This window comes from Puma concolor, chromosome D4, assembly GCF_028749965.1.
Source record: "Puma concolor isolate L17-30 chromosome D4, mPumCon1.1.hap2, whole genome shotgun sequence".
Classification (NCBI taxonomy): domain Eukaryota; kingdom Metazoa; phylum Chordata; class Mammalia; order Carnivora; family Felidae; genus Puma; species Puma concolor.
This window is the reverse complement of record NC_141679.1, coordinates 29,468,346-29,485,490: the sequence shown is the minus strand read 5'-3', so window position 1 is coordinate 29,485,490 and position 17,145 is coordinate 29,468,346. Positions and strand designations below refer to the sequence as shown.

Sequence of the window (17,145 nt, the reverse complement as noted above, 5' to 3'; positions counted from 1 at the left end):
CAACTCACAGCTTCTGTCTGGGTGGGTTGGGGGGTGGGAAAGAAGAGTAGAATGTGTATCTAATGTTCCAGCTTCTGAAGGGGCTACCCTAGGGATTGGTTTTTGTCTCCCTTGACTTGAAGCAGCCCACTTTGAAGGTCAGAGGGGCTGCAGAGAACAAAAACTTAGTGGCTTGTTGTAGCACGAGAGAACCTGCAGTACCACAGACAAACACCAGAGGGAGGAAGAGATTGCAAACTCCTGAAAAACTGGCAAGCTCTCTGGGAAATTACATAAGCCCAGAGAAGACACATCCCCAGAAAAGATTCAGAGGACCCCCAGATTCTCTCACCAGGTTGATTAGTGAAAGTTCCCCTGTACAAAGCCAGTGCATAAAGACTAGAAGAAGTGGCTTTCTTCAATTGCATAAAACACAACAAAAAATAAGGCACACAAAGAAACAGGTAAACATGGCCCAAAGGAACAAAATTAATTTGCACAAACCTACCCTAAAGAAACGGAGAGCTATGAATGAACCACCTGACAATTAAAAATAATCGTCCTAAAGGAACTCAATGCACTACAGTAGAATACAGATAAACAACTAAATGAAATCAGAAAAATGTGTAAACAAAATGAGAATATCAACAGATACAAATTATTAAAAACAACCAAACAGATATTCTGGAGCTGAAGAAAAAAATAACTGAATTGAAAAATTCACTAGAGAGGTTCAACAATAGACTGATCAAGCAGTTAACTTGAAGACATGTCACTTGAAATTATCAAATCAAGGAATAAAAAGAAAAAAGAATGAAACGTTAATTAAACCATAGAGCTTATGAAACATCATCAAGTGAACCAATTGTATGTTTTGTGGGAGTCACAGAGGAAGTGAGAGAGAAAAAGACAGAGAACTATCAAATCTGAAGAAGGAATTAGACATCCAAATTCAAGAAGCTCAAACTCCCAACTAAAATAAACCCAAAAAGACCCATGGCAAGTTATGTTGTAATTAAACTGTCAAGAGACAGAGAATGTTGACAGTAGCAAGAATACAAGGAATGTAACACATATAAGGAAACTCCAGATTGTCAGTGGATTACTCAGCAGAAACATTAAGGCCAGAAGGGAGTGAGATGACATAGCAAAGTGCTAAAACAAAAACCTGCCAATCAAGATTATTATATGCTGCAAAGTATCCTTCACAAATGAAGGAGAGGGGTGCCTGGGTGGCTAAGTTGGTTGGGTGTCTGACTTCAGCCCAGGTCATGATCTCACAGTTTGTGGGTTTGAGCCCCGCATCAGGCTCTGTGCTGACAGCTAAGAGCCAGGAGCCTACTTGAAATTCTGTCTCTCCCTCTCTGCCCCTCCCGCTCTCACTCTGTCTCTCTCTCTCTGTGTCTCAAAAATGAATAAACATTAAAAAACTTGAAAAAAAATAAAAGGAAAGTGGAAAATTCACAAATATGTGCAAATTATACAACACGTTTTTGAACAATGAGTCAAAGAAGAAATCACAAGGGAAATTAGAAAATATGTTCAGACAAATGAAAACACAGTATACCAAAATGTATAAGATGAGGGAAAAGCAGTACTAAGAGGAAAGTACATAGCAGTAAACATCTTGTTTAAAAAAGATGATCTTGGGGCATCTGGGTGGCTCAGTTGGTTAAGCGCCTGACTTTGGCTCAGGTCATGATCTCAGGGTTTGTGAATTTGAGCCCCGCATCGGGCGGCTTCGGTTCCTCTGTCTTCCTCTCTCTCTGTCCCTCCCCCACTTGTGCGTGTGTCCTCTCTCTCTCTTTCTCTCTCTGTCTCTCTCTCTCTCAAAAATAAACGTTTAAAAAAATAAAAATAAAAGATCTCAAATCAGCAACCTAACTTTATACTTCAAGGAAGTAGAAAAAGGAGAATAAACTAAACCCACAGATAGCAAAAACAATGAAATAGTAAAGGTTACAGGAGAAATAAACTAAAGAGAGAATGGGAAAAAAACAAAGAATTCGATTTTTTAAAAGATCGAGAAAACTGTCAAACCCTTAACTAGACTAAGAAAATCAGCAAGAAGACTAAAATAACAAATATCAAATGAAAGAGAAGACATTACAACTCATTGCAGAAAAATAAAAAGAGACTACTATGAACAATTATATTGCAACAAATTGGATAATCTAGAAGAAATGGATAAATTTTTTATAAACATACAGCCTACCAAGAGTGACTCATAAATTTAAAAATCTGAACAGATCTACAACAGGAAGGAGAAAGCCCAGAAAAGCCCAGAACTGGATGGTTTCACTAGAGAATTCTACCAAATATTTAAAGAATTAATACCAGTCCTTCTCAAACTCTTTCAAGAAATTGAAGAGGAGGGAACACTTCAAAACTCATTTTATGAGGCCAGCATTACCCTGATACCAAAATCAGATAAATACACTACAAGAAAAAAAAAAACTGCAGCAATATTCCTGATGAATATTCATGTGTAAAAATCCTCAGCAATATACAAGTCAACCAAAGTCAGCAATTAGAAAGATTCTGCATCATGGTCAAGTGGGATTTATTCCTAGCATGCAAAGTTGGTTCAACATTCAAAAACCAATTGGTGTAATACACCTTATTAACAGAATGATTGACAAAACCAAATGATAATTTCAATTAAAGCAGAAAAAACTATTTGATAAAATTCAACATCCTTTGATGATAAGAACATTCAGTAGAGTAGGAATACAGGGAACATACTTCGACAAAATAAAGACAATGTGTGAAAAGCCCACAGCTAACATCACACTTCATGGTGAAAGACTGAAATTTTTTCCTTCTAAAATCATGAACAAAGCAAGGATACCCTCTCTCACCACTTCTTTTTAACACAGTACTAGAAGCACTGGAGCCATTAGGCAAGACAAAGAAACAAAAGGCATCCAAATTTTAAAGGACCGCTTATTCTGCTTATACATGACATGATGTTATATGCAGAAGACCCTAAAGATTCCACAGAAAAACTATTAAAACTAGTACATTTACTCAGTAAAGTTACAGGATACAAAATAAATACTCAAATATCAATTGTGTTTTATACACTAGCAGTGAGCAGTTTTACAAAGAGATTTTTTTTTTATATAAAAAACCCATTTACAGTAGCATCAGAAAGAATAAAATGTTGAGGAATAAACTTAAGGAAATGAAAGACTTATATACCGGAAGCTACAAAATGTTGCTGAAAGAAATTAAACATGACACAAATACATAAGAGGCATTCCGTGTTGAGGGACTGGAAGACTTAATATTGTTAAAATGTCCATACTACCCCAAGCTGCCCATAGATACAATGCAGTCCTATTAAAATCCAAATGGCATTTTTCTTTTGCAGAAATAGATTTTTAAAAAAGTCCTAAAATTCATATAGAATCTCAGAAGACCCCAAATAGTCAACAACCTTGAAAAGAGAAACAAAACTAGAGGCCTCACCCTTCCTGATTTCAAAACATATTACAAAGCTAGTCATTAAGCCACTTTGGTACTTATATAAAGCCAGACACAAAGACCCACAGAACAGAATAGCAAGGAAGTGGCAAAAAGATACCTGTAATGTCATCATTACATAAAGTTTTAAAACACTCAAAACAATACACACATATAAAGTAAAAGTGTTAAAACTAGACAGAAAGAGGGCGCCTGGGTGGCTAAGTCTGTTGAGTGACTCTTGATTTAAGCTCAGGTCATGACCTCATAGTTCCTGAGATCAAGCTCCACATCACGCTCTGAACTGACAGCTCAGAACCTGCTGGAGATTCATTCTCTCTCTCTCTCTCTCTCTCTCTCTCTCAAAAATAAATAAACATTAAAAAAAAAAAAAAAAAAAAACTAGACAGAGAGGACTCCCATCGTTAGGGGAGTGCTAACTCCTGGGAAGGGGAAGAGAAAATGAGACAGGAGAGGGTGTTCCAACTATAACTGAAACATTTTTATTTCTCTAAAACATCAACTAGAAATATCACTAAAATGTTAGCATTGTGAAATCATGGCAATGAGTGCATAGTTGATGTTATAGTAATTCCCTATGTTCTTCTATACATCATAATTTTATAATTAGACTTTTTAAAAATGAAAATACAGTGCTAGCTGGCAAAATACCAAAAATTAAAAGATAACATTCATAATAAAGGAATAATTTCCTGCCACAGGGTCTTATTTCCAAAATGGCAGTTGTAGTTCATGAAAAAAAATCATTTTTAATCAGCCTTAGATTGCTTAATATTGATTCCTCTCTGCACTCTGCAGTATTTTTTCTCCTTTACAGTGTCTTTCTGCACTGTACCCATTATTTGACTATACTGGTCTTTCAGATTCTTTCTTCAGAATGTGTACTTTTCATTTTCTCACCCTCAGGACAGAAGAGGACAGCAGTTCAGAAAGGCATCTAAACTCCATTGACCACAATTAGGAAAGCCTGCTGGAAACTATTAGCTAATATACTCTTTACATCTGAGAAATTTCCATTTGTGCCAGATTGGGTCATTTTGTGGGGCAGGTTAATTCCTGAGTTTATGATTGCTTCTTCAGTAAGGATGTATGTTTTTTAAAAAATAATATGCACATTCCCTGGCACAGAGCAGTTTTCTGAAGGATGCCCATGCTGGCACCCCAGCTGGCAGTAGCATCAAGGATAACATGGTGATTAATTTGGTAATAGTTTAAAAACATTTTTAGTCAAAGCAAATCATTGATGTAATTAGTAGAACTCTTAACTGAATTTACCAAGAATATGAGATGCATATGCTAGTAGAATGTCCTTTGGACACTGATACATCTGATACATTCCTAATTTGCTCTTTTGAATAGTGTTTACTATGGAGTCTTAATTTTTAGAATTCAACAAGAAATTTTTACAGGTATTTTTTTGAATGTGTTGAATTTTTAGAGAAATTCAATTAAGTTCATTTATAATTATCAGAAGATTGAATTTAAAAAAGCAATTTGATGCTCAGCATTCCTTTTGAGTCTCTTTATGAGTGTTGAAAGTTCTACTTTTAAGACCTCAAGCCAGGAAGTTCTGTTCTCCATCCATAAAAGAACCTGGATCCCTTAAAGCTTATGTGAGACTCAGAACTCCACATCTACAGCTCTCTAGTGAATTATAAATCCAACCAAGTGTGTTCTCTTGTCTCAGTTAGAAACTGGTTAATGAAATCAGGTAGTGAAATGCCATCATGATAACATTTGAAAGAGCTGCCAAACATGCTGGAGCCATTATATTTGATGCTGTCATAAGTTATAATAATAACTAAAATATGCATCATAACAATATAAATTTGCTCTATATATATGAAGTTATCTGTGCATTTCTAAGATTTAAAAATCAAAAAAGTTGAATAAGAATATAGCATAGTGGGCAAACTACTTTCCAGTACATTTGAATGCAGATATTCCCATTATTTATGAAACTTGAATTTTATCATTACTTACCTTCTGCTTGGAAGACTTGAAATGTTCAAGTCGCCAAGGGCCTCTCAAACTTAAACACCATACAAACAATGCTATTCTGTTTTTCTCTGTTGTTTTTTTTTTTAAAGAGGGCATCTGTACATTTTTTTCACTTTTTGCTACTTGAATGTTTCAAGTTCATTTCAAAAGACTCAAAAGTCTCTTAGAAAATATAAAAGTTAATCTCATAACTTTGATGCATAAAATGTCAGAGGAACAAAAAAAATAGGAAAATCTGTTTGGTTTCCTTTTGCATTCTTTTTAGACGCCTGATAAATGGCCTTGTCATAGCATTTTAAATAGAATTTCACTTGCCACCAACTAAAATCAACAATTCGATGACAGAATGTTTAAATTCTCTCCTGTTCTTTGCTATAAACCGTCTAGAAGGAATGACATTCTGGACTTTCTGAGCATCATCAGTTTATCTTGTAGTTAGTTCTGTGGTTTGCTGCAGATGGTTTGGAAACTTCAACATAGCCACATGAGAATGATGTTTCTAGCAGTATATGGTTACTGTTGAACCTTCTGCAGTTGAATTCTTGTGCAAAAATCATTTGGAAGTGTTGCTCTGGCAATTAATCAAGACATAATGCTTAGTGTACTCCAGTCTGGAAAGTGTTGCCTAACTCTAGTTGAAGTTGGATCTCCACACTCTGGCAAGCTCAAGACCAAAAGAGGGAGCCATGAAGGCTGTGAGCACCTTGAAGCCCTTCAGAACATTATCAGTTGACCTGCATTTAGGTAGGTCAACTGAAAAGCTACTGAAATTTATATGAAACTTTAGGGTTTTTTAAAAAAAATTTTTTTTTTCAACGTTTATTTATTTTTGGGACAGAGAGAGACAGAGGATGAACGGGGGAGGGGCAGAGAGAGAGGGAGACACAGAATCGGAAACAGGCTCCAGGCTCTGAGCCATCAGCCCAGAGCCTGACGCGGGGCTCGAACTCACGGACCGCGAGATCGTGACCTGGCTGAAGTCGGACGCTTAACCGACTGCGCCACCCAGGCGCCCCTAGGGTTTTTTTTTAAAGTAGGCTCATGCCCAGCATGGAGCCTCATGCAGGGCTTGAACTCACGACCCTGAGATCAAAACCTGAGCGAGATCAAGAGTCAGATGCTTAACCAACTAAGCCACCGAAGCACCCCAAAAGACTTTAGAAATTTTCACAAAATTCTCTTGGACCTTTTCAGCCTGATTGGGAGATACAGTCTGCATCCCATGAATTTCAGTGCTTGATAAATGCCCTTGTTGCCAGGATTGTCTTTTCCATACACCTAGTAGCCAGTGATAGTCTCTGAGCCCTCTCTTCTAAGGTAATGAGAGAATGGTAAAAATTTTAAGATAATGAGGGAAAAGTTGGACTTAACAGGTTCTTCCAGAGAGGATTGCTGAAGGGCAAGATCACCACCTCCCTGCTTCATTCAGAGTTCTAGATTTATTGAGTACGTGTAACTATTTTTCCATTTCTCAGATACACATCAGGCCCTTAATACTCTATGCAAAATATTCTGCTAGATTCTGTGCAAAATATACATGAAAAACAGTCCACATTACAGACATACACACAACAACTCTTCCCTTCTCCAATCCCACCCAGTAAGTTCATAAATTCCAAAACTTTATGGTATTTACAACTCAAGCTAAATATGTCTTTTCATTAAACTTAGATAATGGACTCAAAAACACAATTATTTTTAAATCTAAAACCACCTTGGTGGTTAGAGAAAGACAGTAAAGCATAGTGGAAGATACCTGTGGTTGAAGAGACCTCAGTCATTTAGGAAAGTGGTAAAGAACAAGAAGTGGATTTTGCAAAAGGTAATTATTTGAGGAGAAAAGACAAACTGTTTGCACATAAGAAATCATTAGTGTAGTTTGACAAAAAATTTATCTCTGAGAATTTTATTGTTGATTATCAAGAAAATATAGCTAAACTAAAACAAAAAAGACAAAACAAAAAATCTTAAACATAGTTCTATCATGTCTATTAAAGTATTCAGATTGTTACTAGAGATTGATAATCATCTAGTTCTCGGGACTGCTACTGAAGAAGTAGTGTGGAGCAATGTTTCTCAAATTATAGTAGGCATAAGAATCACCTGATGTTAAGATGTTAAGGAACAGATTTCTTGGCCCCATTCATAGGGGTGCTGTTGCTGGTGATTCTGAGGGCCATATTTTGAGTAGCTCTAATGTAGAGAACTTGGCCAGATCCTAAAGATTAAAGTGCAAGAGAGTAAGATGAAAATGTAATATAAGAGACAAAATCAAGTGGTGAACTAAACTCATGCATGGCCTAGCATTCACTTTATCCTCCCAACTCTTAGCGTTGATGGAGAAATTTTAACAAATATATAATACTAATAAATAAGGGAGCATTTGATGACCCACAAGTTACAAGAAAGACTTCAAGTGGCAGGTTATGGGATATTTTTGAAGGAAAATATCACAGCCCAAAAAGCTTGCAAGAGAAAACTACTGCAAAAGGTAAAAGTAACATTGGAGTGGATTCATGGAGCAGGAGGTACCTGGCAGCCGACAAGACCGCCTGTTGCACTGCCTCAATTTACAGAAGCCAGCTAAGGGCTAGGCCCTCATGCAGTCCTTATCTGCTGCCTTCAAACAAGAGACAACAGAAGTGTCCTGTTTCCAGCAGAAAGGAGGGAGAAGATTTGGAGGAGGCATGAGCATCAAATGGCTATTAATTCCCAGCCATTCTGGGGGTGCTCCAATGCCCAGAGTGCAATTTATTGGCAACCCCAACCAGGAATACATCGTGACCCTCTCCACAAGTACCAGAGGAGGCTGTGGTAAAAAGCAGTCATGGAGAGGCTAGTGGGAAATCCCAAATTCCAGAGAGGGGAAACAAAAATCCTTAGATATTGATGGAAAACCAACACCATAAGGAAAGATGAACTAAATGCCACAAAACAGAAGATACATTACCTAAGACAAGCAAGTGGTTTAAAGAAAACGGGGGAATGATAATTAATGTCTTAAAAATAATAAGAGAAACCGTCAAATCCTTGAAATAGAAATAAATTGGTTATGTTTTTAAAAGAGGGGACTCATAAACGAAAAAAAAGTAAAAGACTGAATAGGGGGGCGCCTGGGTGGCTCAGTCGGTTAAGTGTCCGACTTCAACTCAGGTCACGATCTCGCGGTCTGTGAGTTCAAGCCCCGCGTCGGGCTCTGGGCTGATGGCTCAGAGCCTGGAGCCTGCTTCCGATTCTGTGTCTCCCTCTCTCTCTGCCCCTCCCCCGTTCATGCTCTGTCTCTGTCTCAAAAATAAATAAACGTTAAAAAAAAAAAAAAGAGTGAATAGGAAATACAGCTGAATGGTAAGTAATGACTTCAAAGATTGAGCCAAATAGTTCTCCTAGGATAAAGTACAAAAGGGCAGAGTAGTAAAAAGTAAGAAGGTGAGGGGTTGTTTTTGTTTTTCTTTTTCTTAATACAAGAGATCAGAAGGGGATGTCAGGGAAGATGATGGAGGAGGAAGTACCAGGAATCCATCCTTTACTTAGACAAAAATTTTACTGACAGACTGTGTCTGATGTAACTGTTCTGGAACTCTGAAGTCTGTTTGAAGGCTCACAGCTTTTGGGGGAAGGCTTGGCCAGTAAATTGTTCATTTCAGCTATTACCATGGTAGAGACTACCCATAACCAATCCCCTAGACCCGTGGTGGACAGTTGTACCTGCATTTCTAGACAGGCTTGCAGTAGCCGGGGTGGACAGTGCTTGAGTTTTGATCTCGTATCAAAAGATAATACACACATATGAAGCAGCCATTATAATACTCCTGCCTTGTGGGGCAACTGTGTGGTTCAGTCAGTTAAGTGTCTGATTCTTGATTTCGTCTCAGGTCATGATCTCATGGTTTGTGAGTTTGAGCCATGTTGGGCTCCATGTTGACAGTGTGGAGACTGCTTGGGATTCTCTGTCTCTCCCTCTCTCCCTGCCCCTTCTGAACTCACTCTCGCATGCTCTCGCTCAAAAAAACTAAACTTAAAAAAATTTTTTTAATGTTCTTGTAAATTAATCATGAGAGATTGGTCATGAAAAACTTAATAAAAGGATTGGAAGATAAATTTGAAAAGTTCTTTTAAATCTAGAGTAAAAAGACCAAGAGATGAAAAATAAGAAAGAAAAGACAGCAAAGTGTCCAGGGAATTCAATATCCAGAATCATTGGAGTTCTCATAGAAAACAGATTGAAAAATGAATAGGAAATTGTCAAAGAAACAATCTAATAGAACTTTCCTTATTTAAGATCCACTGAGTGCTGACCACAATGAATAAAAATAAATCCATACCAAAACATATCAGTGTAAAATTTCAAAGAGGATTTCCAAAAGCCTCCAGGGAGTGAAAACAGGACTTATATAAAGGATGAAAATTCATAATAGCATGGAGCTTCTCAGAAACAACACTGGAGGAAGCTAGAAGGCATTAGAACCACACCCTCACAATTTTGTTGGAAAATTACAAGATTTCTATACTCAGCCAAAGTGTTAATCAAGTGTGAGAGTAAAATAAAGATATTTCCAGACATGCAAGGTCTCAAGTACTTTATCACTCATGTACCTTTTTCCACATAAGAAGAATGAACCAAGAAAGAAAAAGATATGGGGTTCAGGAGAGAAGTGAAGGAAATCCCCATGACAGAGGCCAAGATGTTAACTGTACAGAGGGAATAAAAAGCAATCTGCCTGGATTGGAACAGGTCAGAGGGTTCTAGGAAAAATTTCTTTAATATGATGAAAATGGTAGTATGTCAGATGTATTTGAATGTATTGCAAGGAGATTATGCACTTGGGTTGGAGTTTGGGGAAAAGTAAACTGGTAGTCTCTTGGAATGCAGTTAATATGCAAATACTCACACAGGGTCACTGATAGACATATGCATAGATACCACTGCAGCAGTGTTTTTAGTAATAAACTATAGCAGTAATAGTAACAGTAATTCTCAGCAGTAGTATTGAAAAATTAGAAATAACGTAAATGCCTATAAATAGAGGCTTTGTTAAATCATAGAACACACATTTAAAAAAATTTTTTTTAATTTTTTTTTAACGTTTATTTATTTTTGAGACAGAGAGAGACAGAGCATGAATGGGGGAGGGGCAGAGAGAGAGGGAGGCACAGAATCCGAAGCAGGCTCCAGGCTCTGAGCTGTCAGCACAGAGCCTGATGCGGGCTCGAACTCAGGAATCATGAGATCATGACCTGAGCTAAGTTGGACATTTAACCTGAGCCATCCAGGCGCCCCTAGAACATACATTTTTTAATATGAGGCAGCAAGTAAAAAAAAAAAGTGAGGAACAGCTTTATGTTCTCTGCTATGGTTCCATTTGTGTTTCAAAAAGCACATGCTAAATTTCTAGATTTATATATGACTATAGCTAGGAAAAGCTCTAATAGTGTACATCTCAAACTTTCATTTTATTGATCTCTAGTTGATTTATTCATGTAACATCTATTTCTTGAGCATATATGTGTATGTGTAAGGAATCATTTCCTGTATGCTAGAAATGGAGCAGAGATCAAAATAGAAAACGTATCTGTCCTTATAAAGCTGATATCCTAACAGGAAGAAACAGATGATGAACAATAAATAAATGAATAAATACATTATAGGTCAGGTGATGAAAAGTACTCTGAAGAAAAGTAAAACAGGGTAAGTGAGATCAGAGATACACAGTGGGGTGAGATGGCATTTTCTCTATTAAGCTCTGCTGTCCACTGGGGCTTCCTGGAGTTATGGACAAGTTCTGGAAATTTGCAGTGTTCAGTACTGTAAGCCACTAGCCTCATGTACCTGTTGAACATTTGTTATGTGGCTGGTGCAACTGAGAACAGGAATTTTGAATTTTCTTTCATTTAAATTAAATTGCCACATGTAGCTGATTGCTACCATATTGGTAAGTACATTTAAATGGGATGGTCAGGGATGCCATCACATAAAGCAGCATTTGAGCTGAGATTGATATGGAATGAAGGAGCTAGCTAGCCATGAGTTCTGGGCAGAATGAACAACAGGACCCACCTGGAGTAGTTAGAGGCCTAGAGGACTGGAGTAGGATGAGCAAGGGAAAAAGTGGAAGGAGATGAAGCCAGAGAAACAGAAGGGGCCCTGTCATGGAAGGCCTCAGCAGCCAGTATAAGACTTTGCTAGTTCTCTGAGGTGGGAAGCCATTGCAAAGCTTTGAGCAGACAAGTGAAGTGATCTGAATTTTTAAAGAGTTGCTGGAATTGTTTTAATGATAAACAGTGGGAGTGAAGACAGAAGCAGGGAGAACTTAGAAGGCTCCTACGGTAACCTAGGCTGGAGGTGATAGTGAATTAGGGGGTAGTGAAGTGCATGTAGGGAAGTTGTCAGATAAATTGATGGTATTTACTGTTGGATTAGGTAAGGGGCATGAGAAAGGGGGGAGTCAAGGATGGCCTTCAAAGCCTGAGGAAATGAGATTGTCAGGACTGGGGAAAGAATGTTTGGGGAAGGAATTCAAGAGTTCTGTTTTGGGCATGGTAAATTGGAGGTGCCTCTAGATAGTTATGCCAAAGTCTTGAGAATAAGTGGTGTTAAAATGGGACTAAAGGATTTCTTCTAGAGAATGGAGTAAGAGAAGAATTCATAGATGGTGTTAGGGTAGCCCCCTTTATGTGAGGGACAAAGCAAGTAACTTGTCAATCTTAGCATGAAGATTTTCTAAGATTTGGATAATTATTTGTTATTCATTCCATAGAATGGCTCCTGAAAAGATAAGGTTCCTGTCGCGAGTTTGTGTACCACTTGTAACTCTGCCAGATATCCAACCACTGGTGGAGGCTCTGCTCACCTACCATGGACATGAACCTCAGGAAGTGCTCTGGCCTGAATTCTTTGATGCTGTGAATGAGGCCTTCTTGCTGTAAGTGATACCATTTACTCTCTCATCCAGCATTGTTTTTCCTTTTCTTAGAATACTTCAGCATAGGGGCGCCTGGGTGGTGCAGTCGGTTAAGCGTCCGACTTCAGCCAGGTCACGATCTCGCGGTCTGTGAGTTCTAGCCCCGCGTCAGGCTCTGGGCTGATGGCTCAGAGCCTGGAGCCTGTTTCCGATTCTGAGTCTCCCTCTCTCTCTGCCCCTCCCCCGTTCATGCTCTGTCTCTCTCTGTCCCAAAAATAAATAAACGTTGAAAAAAAAAACTTTAAAAAAAAAAAAAAGAATACTTCAGCATATTGGAAATGCGGTTTTCAAACTTTGGTTCCAGTACCACTCTATGATCGTAGAGATTATTGAGGATTCCAGTGAGTTCTTTTTTTAAAAAATGTGCATTGTATTTATCAATATTTTATCATATTTGAAAAATAAAACGATATTCTAAAAGTATTCATTTTCAAATAATAAATTGATTACATGTTCACATAAATAGCTTATTTTTATTAAAAAGTGATCTTTTCCAAGAAAATATGTATACCAGAAGCAGCATTATTTTACATTTTTGCAAATCTCTTTATTGTCTGATGGAAGACAGCTGGGCTCTCATACATGTTTCTGTGTGCAGCCTGGTACAGCCTGGTATGTTGTTTCCATTGAAGTGTAGAAAATTCAGCCTCATAGAGATATATTGGAACAGACAGGAATACTGCAGTAGCCATCTCAGATAATTGTAGATTTTCAAAATGTTTTGAAAATGGTAGTGTTGTAAGGTTAGTTGCTATGCTGAATCTGAAATTATAACAATGAGCTTTTCATACTGTTACATTGAAACCCATTGGATGTCTGTGGTATACTTTTAAAAGCTCTTTTGCCCAAGCAGGATCTTGTAGCCTTATGCATGGTTCATTTGGAAAATACTGGTTTATTAAGTTATGTAGACCTTTTCAACCTTGACATATTTCATTTTATAGTATCAAAACTTACATTCATTCTTGTCAGCACCAAGCCCATCAGAAATGTCTTCAGGTGTTGGGGAGCTGTCAAGCTCCCACTGACAGGAGTGAATTTTCCAGGATTCAAAGTCTGCTTAAACACTCACATTTATCATTGGCTACAAAATACTGTCATTTGTTTTCCTTGAAGTACAAGGGTCATTTCACTAATTTTTGAGAAAATGTGTGCCAAATACTCAACTCTGAGCAGCCACTGTTTGCCATTCTTCCATGTAAATTTCCATGACAAAAAGGTGGCCAGTTGATCTTGCAGCTCTTACACTTCCAAGTGCTTTTCCTCGGGACAACCACCCGGATTTGTCATGCAGCAGAAGGGCATTATGCATGCTTTCCTTTTCACCACACACAATGTTTTTTTTAATCAAAAGTATTCGCCAGTGTAAAATTCAGTAAGATTAATATTTTACGCTGCTTCATCAAACACATTTTTGTGTGAAACCGGCAGTGTTACTACTGTACACAGAGTGAAGAACACGGTGACCGTTTCCCTATTTGACTTGTGCTGGGCACAGTGGTTTTGCTCACTAGTGCTGCTGCACTTCGAGTGCAAATGTCAACACGGCTGTCCCAGGAAAAACCTTGAGCTTCGGAATAGTTATTCAATACGTTGATATTTCTCTACGACATGTGCGTACTGCCCAGTTCCCTTAACAGAACTCCTGTTGACACCTGTTGTTGTTGATACCAGATGAATACGAGCAACATAGCAAGTTCATCCACCTCTAGAGATTCAGTTTTAAGGCAGCAGTGTAATCCTCTTGATGAAATATTAATGTATTTCATCTATGTTTGAATTATTTTATTCCTTTTTGTTTAGACTCTGAATGATTGGTCTCAAATTGGTGCCACAGTTAACTAGTACTACAACAGTAATTTGGAAACATTCTGTTCAATATGGCACAATGAGGTAAATTATTAACATCTCTGAAGCCAGGGGAAAAATCGCTTTCCTCATATTTGCTTTCATTTATAGTTTAGTCCAGTTCCTTTGGAGTAGTTGTCTCCCTGTCATGAGTCAAAAGAAATACCTGATGTATTGGTTTCATCTTTTCACAAACAGCTGGAGATGAGAAAGCAAACACTTTAATTCTCCTTCATAAAGTCAATGATCCATTCTTAAGTGTAAGAAAATATATTATAGGGGTGCCTGGATGGCTCAGTCAGTTAAGCATCCGACTTCAACTCAGGTCATGATCTCACAGTTTTCTGAGTTCGAGCCCCGCATCGGGTTCTGTGCTGACAGCTTAGAGCCTGGGGCCTGCCTCAGATTCTGTGTCTCCCTCTCCCCCACTCATGCTCTGTCTCTCTCTCTCTCTCAAGAATAAATAAATGTTTAAAAATAAAAAGAAAATATATTATAAATGAATTTTATTTTTGAATAAGATAACAAATTATGAGAAAATCTAAAAATGTCATATTTATATATTTCTGAAGAATATCTAAGTATATGTACACCTAAAATAATTTAGATAAAATTTAGAAGAGTTTTCCAAAAATGTTTAAGTATTATTGCAAAACTAGACAATAAAGTGTACTTGCTTCCTGTTATGTTTCCATGTAGGTACAAGAGGAAATATCAGTTTGTTTAGTTATTTATCTACTTAATTATTTACTTACTTACATCTCCTCCACCTCCCCCCCCCCCCGCTTTATTGAAATATAATTGACATATAACATTGTGTAAACTTAAGATGTACAAGTTAATTTGATACACTTTTTATGTTATAAAATCATTACCACCATAGCTGAGCTAACACGTTCATCATGTCACATAATCACCATTTCTTTTTGGTGGCAAGAACATTTAAGATCTTCTCTCTTAGCAACTTTAAATATTGTTTCAACTAAAATTATATCAACTATAATCACTATAATGTACATTAGATCCCCAGAATTTATTCATCTTCTAACTGGAAGTTTATACTCTTTGACCAACATGTCCCCATTTCACCACACCCTAGTTCCTGGTAACCATCTTTCTAGTCTCTGTTTCTGTGAGTTCAGCTCTTTTAGATTCTGCATAAAGTGATATCATACAGTATTTGTGTTTCTGTCTTATTTCACTTTACTTAATGCCTTCAGGTCCATCCGTGTCACAAATTGCAGGATTTCTGTCTTTCTCATGGCCGAATAATATTCTACTACATAAATATATCACATCTTCTTTATTAATTCATCTACTGATAGACACAGGTTGTTTCCATATCTTGACTAATGTGAATGCTGCAGTACACATGGGAGTACAGATATCTTTTTGAGATACATTTTCATTTCCTTTGGATATATTCCCACTAATGGGATTGCTGGATCATAGAGTCATTTTAATTTTAATTTTTTGAGGTATATCTGTTCTGTTTTCCATAGTAGCTGCACCAATGTACATTCCCACCAATTGTGCACAAGGGCTCCCTTTTCTTCACATTCTAACCAACACATTGTTATTTGTTGTCTTTCTGATTCTAGCCGTTTGGACAGGTGTGATGTGATGTTTCGTTGTGGTTTGATTTATATTTCCCTGATGATTAGTGATGTTGAGCATCTTTTCATGTGTCTGTTGGCCATCTATATGTCTTTTTTGGAAAAATGTTTATTCAGGTCATCTGCCTATTTTTTAATCAGACCATTTGTGGGTTGTTTTGTTGTTTTTTTGTGATGAGTTGTAGAAATTCTTTATATATTTTGAATATTAGCCCCTTCTCAGATATATCATTTGCAAGTATCTTCTATTCAACAGGTTGTGTTTTCATTTTGCTGTGCAAAAGCTTTTTATTTTGGTATAGTCTCAATAGCTTATTTTTGCTTTTGTTTCCCTTGCCCAATGGAACATACCCATAAAAATGTGCCTAAGGCTAATGTCCAAGAAATGACTGCCTATGTTTTCTTTTAGGAGTTTTGTGGTTTTTGGTCTCACAGTTAGATCTTTAATTCATTTTGAGTTTATTTTTGTGTATGGTATAATAAAGTGATCCAGTTTCATTCTTTTGCATGCAGCTATTCAGTTTTCCCAGCACCATTTATTGAAGGGACTGTCTTTTCTTATTGTATATTCTTGTCTCCTTTGTCAGATTAAAGGACCATATAAGCATAGGTTTATTTCTGGTCTCTCTATTCTATTCCATTGATCTATGTCTCTGTTTATGTGCCAGTACTGTAGTGTTTTGATTACTACAGCTTTATAGTATATCTTGAAATCTGGGATTGTGATACCTCTAGCTTTGGTGTTCTTTCTCATGATTGCTTTGGCTGTTCAGGTTCTTTTGTGGTTCCATACAAATTTTAGTATTATTTTTCGTGTTCTTTCCCAGCTTCATTTATTGATGAGACTGTCCTTTCTCCATTTTATATTTTTGGCTCCTTTGTCATAAAATGCATATATGCATAGACTTATTTTTCAGTTCTCTGTTCTATCACATTAATCTGTATGCCTGTTTTTATGCTAATACCATACTGTTTTAATCACTATAGCTTTGTAAAATAGTTTGAAATCAGGGAGCATGATGTCTCCAGCTTTGCTCTTTCTCGAGATTGCTATGGCTATTTGGGGACTTTCAGAGATACATATAAATTTTAGGATTGTTTGTTCTGTTTCTATAAACTACCATTGGAATTTTGATAGTTGATGCATTGAATTTGTAGATTGCTTTGGGTATATGGACATTTTAACAGTATTAATTCTTGTTAGGTTTTTATAGATATTCTTTATCAGTTTGTGAAAATTGTCCTCTGTTTCT

The 17,145-nt window shown here is 37.1% G+C and overlaps 1 protein-coding gene across 4 annotated transcripts in view; it reads left to right on the top strand.

Moving 5' to 3' along the window:
* FANCC (FA complementation group C) overlaps positions 1-17,145 on the top strand; it is a 271,193-nt gene that overhangs the window by 192,318 nt on the left and 61,730 nt on the right. For all 4 annotated transcript variants that reach the window (XM_025931652.2, XM_086685163.1, XM_086685161.1 and 1 more), the window contains one exon: positions 12,225-12,389. In XM_025931652.2, the coding sequence (XP_025787437.1) occupies positions 12,225-12,389 (165 nt within the window). The remainder of the gene's footprint in view (positions 1-12,224; positions 12,390-17,145) is intronic.